This window comes from Cebus imitator, unplaced genomic scaffold (assembly GCF_001604975.1).
Source record: "Cebus imitator isolate Cc_AM_T3 unplaced genomic scaffold, Cebus_imitator-1.0 Scaffold61, whole genome shotgun sequence".
NCBI lineage: Eukaryota > Metazoa > Chordata > Mammalia > Primates > Cebidae > Cebus > Cebus imitator.
The window spans coordinates 3,275,942-3,287,589 of NW_016107376.1; the positions used below are offsets into that span (position 1 = coordinate 3,275,942).

Below are 11,648 nucleotides of genomic sequence, written 5' to 3' on the forward strand. Positions count from 1 at the left end.
TGGCGCAATCTCAGCTCACTGCAACTTCTGCCTCCCGGGTTCAAGTGATTCTCCTGCCTCAGTCTCCTGAGTAGCTGGGATTACAGGCATGTGCCATCATGCCTGGCTAATTTTTTATATTTTTAGTAGAAATGGGGTTTCACCATGTTAGCCAGGATGGCCTTGATCTCCTGATTTCATGATCCACCCACCTCGGCCTCCCAAAGTGCTGGGATTCCAGACATGAGCCACCACGCCCGGCTAATTTTTGTATTTTTTTATTAGAGACTGGGTTTCACCAAGTTGGCCTGGCTGGTCTTGAACTCCTGACCTCAGGTGATCCACCTGCCTCAGCCTCCCAAAGTGCTGGGATTGTAGGTGTGAGCCATCACGCCCAGCCAAAAAGAGAGAGAAGTAATTTTTGAAATCAGCCTCATGTCACTCCTATCATTTGAAAGAATTCTGCCATTTCTCTTCTTGCTTGACCATTACCCTATGAAGAACAAACAGATCCAACAAGTTGGGATTCTGACAACAAATGCTCATCACTCATCATTATTTCTCATCTGTTTTCTCATGTGTTCATTCTTGCATCACACATTTCCAGCACATGTTGTGGGCATGGCCTGAGATTGGGGAGGAAACAGAGTGTGGAAGGGATGGCATTTATAAAGACATCAGGAGATCTAGTAGTGGCTCTGACAGAGGAAATCCTGCCGAAATTCATGTTGGTGTCCCTAGAAATAACCAAAGACTCAAACACTCCCATGGAGCTGTGAGACAAGACAAGAAAATAAAGCCAGTTTCACTTGATACAGCAAATGTGATTTTCTACTAGCTCATTGATGTGCAGGCACTTCATGGAATACAGGCCTTCTAGATGTGAATCTGAAGCTCTGAACCACTGTTTGCCCTGTCACCTTTCCTGTAGGCATACGATGGCTTAAGCTACGCAATGACCCGCCTTGCCAGGATGTGTGGAAGGGAGCAGCTGTCTAACCCCATCGTCTCCTCAGGAAACAGCCTCTTTGTGAGATTTCAATCTGGCCCTTCCAGACAGAACAGGGGCTTCCGAGCTCAATTCAGGCAAGGCAAGTACCCTGTGGGTCTTCCCAAGCACAAGAGAAATCTTCAATGCCCTGTTTGGTGCAACAGTGAAATGAGACCTGTGCTCAGAAATTTATCACAGCCTTCTACTTAATAAGAACTGTGACTTACAATGATCCCAACTCCTGAAGCTTGTAACCTTCTGCTTGTCTGACTTCCTTTGAACCTGCATCTCTAACGAGTGTTCAGAATAATACTTATTAAAAGTGCTTTTAAGACTAGAAACAGTATAGGAAAGTTTTTCTCCAAATTCATTGATCTAGGACTATCCAAGGCTTTACACTAGAATGGGGTGCACTGCTATAAATTACAAGACTTGCTTGTAATATAATCAGTCTAGCCCCCAGAGACAGTGCTTTCCCTCATTTCTGAATCTTGCCATTGTCCAACTGAGGAGTCACTCTTGATTTCCATTTATTTTTCTTCCTTTGTTTCCCTCCCTTCCTCTCCTCCTTTTCCTTTTCCTCTCCTCTCCTCCCCTTCCTTTTCCTCCCCTCTCTTTCCCTCCCCTTCCTTTTTTTCCCACAGGGTCTCACTCCAGCACCCAGGCTAGAGTGCAGTCACGGCTCATTGAAGCCTTGAGCTCCCAGGCTCAGGTGATCCTCCCACCTCAGCTTCCTGAGTAGCTGGGACTATAGGTGCAACAGTGAAATGCCTGTCTCCTTTTTTTTTTTTTTTTAAGAGATGGGATCTTGCTCTGTTGTCCAAGCTGGTCTCAAACTCTTGGCCTCAAGTGATTATCCTGTCTAGCCTCCCAAAGTGCTAGAATTGCAGGCATGAGCCACTGCACCCGGCCCTTGTTTTTGTTCTTAAAGCACCACTTCTCCAAGACCTTTGTATGCATTGGCTTTCATCTGCTCATCCTGTGAGATGAACCTTTTATCCCATAGTCAGAGATTATTTGTATTCAGATGTTTCAGAACATTCACTGCAAATACGTTTAGTCTATGTAGTCATTATGTTTATCTTAGTGAACTCATTTATATTCTGTAGTAAAGAGTTCTGGTTGGGGACAGTGTCTGGATGGAGGTCTCCCAAGTATGTACCATAGACCTTTAGACTTTGGAGTAAGACAGGCTATATTCTTGTTGATTTAAAAGAAAAACTAGTTTCCTAATAGTTCTTTTGCATGTAATTATTCACCTGTATGTTGCTTTCATAGTAAAAAGTCCTTGCTAGCTTTCATCTGGACCCTAACAGCCTCCTCGAAGTCACCTACCCTTACCCCATCTCTCTCCAAAGTCACCTGTAAAAGCCCTGCCCTGGCCTGGAGAATGAAGCTGAAGCCCCTGCAGATGTTAACCAAGGGTCCCAGAAACCGTCCTGACCTCTCTCCAGTATCAGTCACTACACCCCTCGGGCACCCCGTGCTCCAGCTGAGCCTGTATACATGCAGTCCTTACCCTCTTCTGTGTCTGCTCTGGTGGTCTCCTCCCTGGCCTCCCTTTTCTCACCCTCCCAGACCTGATTTAGCTGTGGCCTCCTCAGCAAGACTCCTCTTACACCCCCCAGCGGTGACCGCCGCTCCCTCGCTGGGACTCCCATAGAGTTTTGCTCTTCTCTGATACTCTGCAGTCATCTTAATGAAGCTTGTTCAATTGAGTATTTATTTTCCTGAAAAAAAGAGGTCGTTTATAAACAGATTATCCCTCTATCTATGATTATGAGTGGGCAGTGTAAGTGAACCATGCCAGAATTTTGTTCAAATGACTTGGGCAATTCATAGCCATTTAATCTGTTGCTCTTTGCCACCTCCTATAGTTGAAGAAAATTATTTAAAATATAAAATGTGCTCTCGTTTTCTGATGGTTTAGTACAGCTCTCTTTATGGAGAACTTTCTTGGCATGCCTTTTAGAAATTAAAAAAAAAATCTTTGATGTTTTTGTTCATCAAATATTTGTTTTGTACAGTCAGTAGAAATCAAAAGTGTATGACACATACGTGTGTTTGTGTGTTCTCCAGCCTGTGGAGGCCACATCCTCACCAGCTCATTTGATACTGTTTCCTCTCCGCGGTTCCCTGCCAATTATCCAAACAATCAGAACTGCAGCTGGATCATTCAAGCGCAACCTCCATGTAAGTAACAAAAACAAAAAAAGAAAAGGCATGTGGGAGAGAAGATGTCTGTGATAAGGTCAGACTGTGAGTAAGGTTCTTACCTCCTCAGTTCCAACGATCAATGGCCTTCCTCTTCCTCTTTTGCAAGTCCCAATTCCTGACGTGCATGAGAACAAGCACTTCCTAATCTGATAGGGAAGCAATTTTTACAGTTGCTTTTAAATTAAAATAATATTTTTAAGTTTCAAGGCCTAGCAAAGGTTAAAATACAGACACACACACACACCCACACACACCCACACACACACACAACACAATACACATACAACCTTCCTGTATTGACAAGCGTATGCAGCCATATGAGATTGGGGGTAAACCAAAATAATCGATAAATGGTTTTTGACATGTGTGCCGTGAGTATAGTCGATGCTCAAGACGGTTGCTGAGTGAACAAATGAAGAAGAGCCACAGACTGGAGAGTCGGTAATTCACATGCCAGAATTTAATATGTGACCCTATCAATCAAAGCAGACATTCACGATAAATTAAACCTGGGCTCTCCTGCAATCTACTATTCCAGCACAGGGCTAGAAGAAACATTGAATAAATGCTTACTTTCTTTTCTTTTTTGGAACCCTAGAATCTTATCTTCTGACCGGGCAACAGTCCGGTGGTAAGCATTTCTGCTCTCATTTTACAGACAGAGAACAGGAGGGAATGTTCCTCACAGACATGACAGAATGGCTGCGGGGGGGTGACGCTGGGGCCCTTCTGAATCCTGTTTCACAGGAGCCCTGCCCTCCTGCCTTGTCATTGAGGTTTGCAGGAAAATACGGTTTCAGGTAGAATGTAGGAAAGGCTTTAAGTTCTTCACTCTGCTCAGTAACTAATCGCCTGTGTGAAAATAGGGAAGTCACTTAAGCTAATCAGGCCATGACAAAATAATCTGCAAAATGAAGAGTTCGGCTTAAATATTCTCTAGTACTTTCCCTTGGGATGTAAGGAGTTAACAAATTGCTAGTATCTTTATTGACATGCATAAGATGTGGAGGCCGATGATGTCATCCTTAGCCAATTCAAATGGAGAGACGGAGCCGAAAACAAAGTTGCCAGCCAGAGACTGAGCAGTAGATAAAGAAGCCCCCTCCCTTGAACAGAGCAGTTTGTGCCTGAGGATTATTTTCTAATGAGTTGTAGAGCATTTAGATGAAAGAACTCACTGGTTCCAGAACAGCAATAGGAAAAGATCCTATTCTGAAGATTAGGGAGCTTGAAGAACAACAAAAAGAAAATGCATCCAGGCACTTGCTGTTCTGCAAGTAATTCAAAGCTTTCGTGATAAATGTCTCTAAATCTTAGGGCACTAGCTCTCGGCTGAAAATAAAACTGAGTGAGCTAAAATGTGAGTGCCAGGGAGAAAAGAATGACTTATTTACAAGCACATGCAAAGAATCTGAATTTAAGGAAATGATTGTATTGAGAAAAATGCGTATGAGAGGAACACAGCAATGGTGATATAAAAACAGGGAAAGATGGCATTTTCCAACAAGATATTTCCTGTAGTACCTGGAATGAACCTACCCAGGAGTCCTCTTATTTACCACTACCAGCGTTTCAGATGCAACAGGCACTTTTGAAAGCATCTATTCTGTTACTCTTCAAAGGAAACCACCTAGCACAGAAGTTATCCCTTCCTTCTCCTTTCCCTTCAACCATGTGCATCTCTGCCTCGTTCATTAATTCTCTGCTGGAGAACCCTTACATGAAATGATCAGAGGTAAAATGTATCTCCCTGTAGGTTTTTTAATTTTAATTTTATTTTGTAAAAAAAATTTATTTTTATTTTTTGTAAATGTATATATTTATGGGTTACATGAGATGGGGTATTCCATCCCTTCAAGCATTTACCCTTTGCGTTACAATTGAATTATATTCTTTTAATTATTTTTAAATGTACAATACAATACAATTACTTTTAATTACCAGCTACAATTACCATTGTGCTATGAAATAGTAGATCTTACTCATTCCTTTTATTTTTTAAAAAAAATATTTGTTTATTTATTTTGAGACGGAGTCTCGCTCTGTCACCCATGGAGTGCAGTGACGTGATCTCGGCTCACTGCAACCTTCGCCTCCCAAGTTCAAGCAATTCTCCTGCCACAGCCTCCTGAGTAGCTGGGACTAAGACATGCGCCACCATGCCCAGCTAATTTTTTTGTATTTTTACTAGAGACAAGGTGTCACCATGTTGGTCAGGCTGGTCTCGAACTCTTGACCTTGTGATCCACTCGCCTCAGCCTCCCAAAGTGCTGGGATTACAGGCTTGAGCCAGCAAGTCCGGCCTCCTTCTGTTTTTTTATACCAATGAACCATCCCCATCTCCCATCTTGCCCCATCTTCCTGTATGTTTTATGTGCCAGTACTTTATTAGAGAACCTTCTCTTTTTTGCTTCTAGCAAATCATATCACCCTCTCCTTTACCCACTTTGGACTTGAAAGAAGCACAACATGCACACGAGACTTTGTAGAAATTTTGGATGGTGACCATGAAGACGCACCCCTCCGAGGTACCTCGCTCACTCATTTACATGTGTGGTCTTGGATGTGCTTTATTTGTAGATCTACATATTTATAGACTGCATTCTAGGTTAGAATGTTTCCAATAGCTAGAAAGAGCAGCCTAAGCCAAGTAAAGATGATTAGAGGGTAAGAAAGCAGGCTTTAATGTGGGGTTCAGGGAAGTCAGCCTGCTTGTTAGTATATTCAAATGTGTGAATAGTTTGTGTATATTTTTTAAAACATTTAAAAGTTGCACCTGCTTTAAAGAGTAGTGGAATGCAGTCCATTCCAGCAATAGACAGCATTCTGTCTGAAATTTCTCGTTAATATCTGACGACAGTTCTTAATTTCAAATGGAGCGTGTTTCTTTCAGCCTTGTCCTCAGTGGAAGTAAAAAAAAAAAAAAAGCACTTAATTAGTTAATGAATTAATTAATTCAATTAAAAATATGTCATTTGGTTTGTTAGACATCCTGATAAAGAGTGCCACTATCTAGTTTCTGAAGTGTTCTCAGGCAAAGGAAAAACCTCAGGTTATTTAAGCTTTCTCTGTAAATTTCCTAACTTTTGAATTTTGTTATAAAAACTTCTCATCTGGCACTAGAAGACAAGGTCCATCAGAGAGGAGACTGTTTTGCCTCTTGCCTTAATTCCCAGTTCCCAGGACAGTGCCTGAGACCATAGTATCAATCAGTGAACTCTCTACACCCTGTGCTCACCTCTCACAGCATTGCCTGAGGTCTTTGTAAGTAAGCTTTTGACCAAGGATAAGGGTACATTATTTCACAGACGGTTACATAGCAATATCTTGTGCTGAGTACTGTTCTCAGTATGTTATATTAGCTCTAGTAAGTCAATCCTTATCTATCCTTAAAAGATAAGTTTCATTATTTTCAATATGCCCCTTTTTCCAAGTGGGGAAACCGAGGCACCAAGCACTTAAATAACTTGCCTAGTGTTACATGTAACATTTTCAGTGTTGCACAAAGAAATAGTGCTGAAATATAAATTTCTGCTGTGAGGCAATTTACTTCTGTAGAAGGGTGCGGCTCACAGATGGAACAATGGCGAGCACACACCTGGACAAGGCGGGGGGCGGGTACTTATTCCTGATGGAAGGTTGCCCCTACTGCTGTGTCGTTTCCCTATTGGCTAGGGTTAGACTGCACAGTCTAGTCTAATCGTGATTGGCTATTTTAAAGGGAGCGGTGGTACGAGTGGAGTGGTGGGGTGGGTAGTTTGGCAGGAAGGACAGTTGCAGGCAGGTTAGAGCAGGTAACCAGAATGAGTCAGGACGGAGACGGGCACTGGGGGAACAGATGTGATCTACTGATTAGAACAATGGAAAATGTTGTTTACTGAAACTATAAAGAAATTAAACTTTAAAATGGAGAATTAAAGAATAAGAGCTGAACATATTGACATACTGATTTTTTGAAGAGAAACTTGGAGTTCACTATATCTAACACTAGGATCACATAGCTAGCAAATGGCTGAGCCAGTAGCTGAATCCAGTTAGCCTGGCTCCAGCATCCACACTTTTCTGTGCTACAACACATTATTAGTGCATTTATTTGTGTGGGTCCAACCGGGCTGGAGATTTTTGCGTTAGGTACGTGTGTCCCCTGGTCATCTAAGTTTTTCCTCTGACCCTGTTGTTCTTGATCATAAATCACCTCTCCTATATATAGCCCATATATATAGTTTATTTTATCAGGTACCGTCTCCAACACTGACCCTGAATGAAGTGGTTCTCCTAGTGGTGATTTCTTCCCTTTGCTTTGGTCTCTTGTATTTCTAGTAAAGATGTGTGTCCTAGAAATAGTGGCCTCTGCCTTGTCATTGTTCATTCTCCTTGTCATTATTTTCATTATTTAGGCCGTTACTGTGGCAGCGCCATGCCCCATCCCATCACGTCCTTCAGCAGCGCTCTTACACTGAGGTTTGTCTCTGATTCTAGTGTGCGTGCTGGGGGTTTCCACGCTACATTCACTGCATCCGTGTCAGGTAAGAAACCTTAGCACGTGGCTCTGGCAGTTAACAGAGATGTGGTAGAAATTCTTGGTTTGTTATTTGAGACTCTTTGACCTTCGAAGTTGGGAGCTAGTTTCCTGAGATCACAACTGGGACTAATCTTACCTTCTTCCTGATTAAGTGAACATGTTGTCAATTCTAACAATAATGAACTCTGGAAGTGTGGAGGATTGGTTGGAAATGTGGTGTCTTTCCAGCTACACCCCATGCTCTCAGATGACTTGGTGTTCTTTTTTATTGAGATGGAGTCTCGCTCTGTCACCCAGGCTGGGGTGCAGTGGTGCAGTCTCAGCTCACTGCAACCTCTGCTTCCTGAGTTCAAGCAATTCTCCTGCCTCAGCTTCCTGAGTAGCTGGGATTACAGGCACCCATCACCACACCTGGCTATTTTTTGTATTTTTTTAGTAGAGACAGGATTTTGTCGTGTTGGCCAGGCTGGTCTCGAACTCCTGACCTCAGTTGATCTGCCCGCAGAGGCCTCCCAAAATGCTGGGATTACAGGCATGAGCCACTGTGCCCAGCTGGTATTCTTTTTAACTTGTTTGTTAAGGCAGCCCCAACCTGGGGAGGAGAAGAAAGAGAAGCCACTCAGGACTGAGTTTCTTAGCCTCTTAGCTGGGAGAGTGGTGTTGGTCACTGCTGCCATCTTCCTTGTTATTAGTAGTTGAAAGCTGCAGAACACCTAGAAGATTGGGGTGTGCATTTCAGTATTCTACTGAGAAGGAAAAGCAAGCACACTGCCTTGGGTTCTAGGCCAGGGTTGAATAGAATCCTGGTCACAAAAACCAAGTGGTTTTGTACGGGTCCAACCGGGCTAGAGATTTTTGCTTTAGGTACATATGTCCCCTGGTCATTTGGTAAACAAATCTTTTATTCTACAGTTACAGTTCACAGGGAGAAAAGGCTTTGAGAAAAGACATTGCAGAAATTCCTTCTAATCCACCACACTGCATGGCCCTTGGTCTTCAGTTTGCACAATCGTTCCCTTATTTTATAAGATACGAAGGTTTTAAAGTGTGAGATGGAAATGCTCTATATTCTTTTACACTGATAATGGCTCTAGCATTCTTTCTCCTTTATTTTATAGGGCCTGATTCAGTCTTTGCTCTGACACTCACTTTATTTCTGTTTTCTTCCAGCTTGTGGTGGAACTTTCTACATGGCTGAAGGCATCTTCAACAGCCCTGGCTACCCAGACGTTTATCCCCCTAATGTGGAATGTGTCTGGAACATTGTCAGTTCCCCTGGCAACCAGCTCCAGCTGTCTTTTATGTAAATCATTTTTTATGGTGTATTGTTTCAGTGCTAATGAATCTGTAGGAAATACACCTGGTGCCAATAGGATGGGCAACTTGCAGTGTAGGTGAACTTTAGGAAGTCTTTTTCCAAATTTCCTCCCTTTTAGTTATTGTTTGAGTTATCAATAGCATGAAGATTCTCTTTTGATGATGGTTCTAGGTCCTGACATTCCCAAAAGTACATTCTTGAGTCCTTGGTGAATGAATCTGTGGCCCGTTCATGTTCAGAGTACAGGAATCTTATCTTTTTTTTGGAATTAGACACATTTAGGTTGTTTCGGAGATTCACTAGTATTCTTCATTTCAGCAGACCCTCCCATCTCAATTAAGCATTCTTTACGCTTATAACTTGTCCCCACCTTAATCTACCTTTCCTTCTATTTCTATCAGAAGAATGTTTTGGGGCTGAGTGCAGTGGCTCATGCCTGTAATCTCAGAACTTTCGGAGGCCAACGTGGGCAGATCACTTGAGGTCAGTGAAAATGACCAACATGGCGAAGCCCCGCCTCTACTAAAAATACAAAAATTAGCTGGGAGTGGTGGCGGTCACATGTAATCCCAGTTTCTTAGGAGGCTGAGGCAGGAGAATCCTCTGAACCTGGGAGGTGGAGGTTGCAGTGAGCCAAGATGGAGCCCCACTGCCTTCAAGCCTGGGCAACAGAGTGAGATTCCGTCTCAAAAAAAAAAAAAAAAAAGAAGAAGAAGAATGGTTTTGGAAGTTTCTTAACTTCCAAACTTAAACTCACATAAACTTTACTTAAACTTTAAACTTACATTTTTAGAACACTTTCATATTCCTCATTGCACTAGAACACTTTTTGAAAATGGACTATGAATATTGAATTAGTAGTAGGAGCCTATCACATTCTGAGTGGTCTTAGATTAAATTAGACAGCAACAATAATACCTCCTAGAGTACATGTAAAAAGCACACATTTTGATCAACTAAAAGAGAGGTCTATATGACATGTCATACTGATAATAGGTGCTTATTATATGTTGAGAGATAGGACCTTGGAATTTAAATTGCCATTGTGAATTAAAAGTCATTTACCAGTCTGTTACATATTACTAGGCTGTGGTTGGGATTGCTAATTCTGTTTTGAAGAGAACATAAGTAACATTGTTGAGAGAGGAGGATTATTTGGAGGCCCCTGGCCTGTTTATTTAAAAGTCTTACTTTCCTTTCGAGACTTGCTAATCTATGTGTCAGGAACTCATTAAAAATATGGGACAACCATCCTATTTGTGGACCAAGTTCATACGTCTCAAGTTGCTTTCTTTAATCCATTAATCAGACAGAGCCTCTTCAGGGTACAAGTGGCCTTGTGTTAAGACAAAGACACCCTCTGATTGCCTAAAGGCAATGCAAGTTTAAGCTGCCTCACAGGAAGGAGGTTTTGATTTGTCTTTCTTTTTGGTCTCTCTCTGTCACCCAGGCTGGAGTGCAGTGGCAAGATCTCAGCTCACTGCAATCTCTGTCTCCTAGGCTCAAGCTAGTCTCCTGCCTCAGCCTCCTGAGTAGCTGGGATTACAGGCACATGCCGCCACACTGGCTCATTTTTTTATTTTTAGTAGTGACGGGTTTCACCGTGTTGGTCAGGTTGGTCTCAAACTCCTGACCTCAAGTGATTTCGCCTACCTTGGCCTCCGAAAATGCTTGGATTACAGGGGTGAGCCACCATGCCTGGCTTTGTCTTCCCTAAGAGCACAGAGTTCTAGATGGGAACAAATCTGTATACTTTATAATGTTTACCAGACATATATCTACTCCTTTACTCAACAGATATGTGTTAAGCTCCTGATATGTGCTAGGCATGTAGTTGGCACATGCTACTCTGCCATGTGGTGCTTTCTATATAATGATTAATACAACACCATCATTGTCCTTAGAATAAAATCCAAAGCCCTTCATACAGCTCAGTAGGCTTTTCAGAATTGCTAATTAAAATGATGTCCTTTTTGGTTTTTTCCTCTTTGTCTCAGCCATATTCACATAGTTGACCACTCTCATTCAGTGGTTGCCAGGATCTGGGCTAGGTGTTCAAGACAGATAAGATTTCAGGTTTTGACAAATTACTAATAAACCAACGTTAAGAAGCTATTTAATTAAATTCATTTTATGTATGGGAGATAATAATAACAAATTTCTAATAATTTCAAATTTCTAGGACTATGAAGATTAAAGAAGATGTCAAATGTCAAATGTACAGCACACAGCTGGTACATAGCAAATGTTCAGTGACTGTTAGTTCTCTCAATCTTAGCCATTTCTGAAGTATCTTCTGTGATAGTTCACAAATAAATCCAAACGGGCAGCACTAGGCTTTCCTTCCAGAGGATGGGAGATTACAAACATAGAAAGCAAGTTTCATCATATTTAAGTGCTTAATAGACATTACATTTTAATTACCATATACAAAATCTTAACGACTCAGCTACTCAGCTATTTCTTTTCTTGCCCGTAAGCAGTTAATTTTGATTACTTTGAGTTACTTGCTTGAGTTTTATTTTTAAAATGGATTTTTTAGACTGTAATATGCCTCTTTTTTTTTTTTTTTTTTTTTTTTTTTTTTTTTTTTTTTTTTTTTTTTTTTTTTTTTTTTTTTT

The 11,648-nt window shown here is 41.6% G+C and overlaps 1 protein-coding gene across 2 annotated transcripts in view; it reads left to right on the plus strand.

Moving 5' to 3' along the window:
* Positions 1-11,648, plus strand: part of CUBN (cubilin) — a 305,685-nt gene that overhangs the window by 179,528 nt on the left and 114,509 nt on the right. For both annotated transcript variants that reach the window (XM_037739008.1, XM_017529781.2), the window contains exons 32-36: positions 911-1,070; positions 3,050-3,163; positions 5,605-5,715; positions 7,585-7,713; positions 8,880-9,012. In XM_037739008.1, coding sequence (XP_037594936.1) covers positions 911-1,070; positions 3,050-3,163; positions 5,605-5,715; positions 7,585-7,713; positions 8,880-9,012 — 647 coding nt within the window. The remainder of the gene's footprint in view (positions 1-910; positions 1,071-3,049; positions 3,164-5,604; positions 5,716-7,584; positions 7,714-8,879; positions 9,013-11,648) is intronic.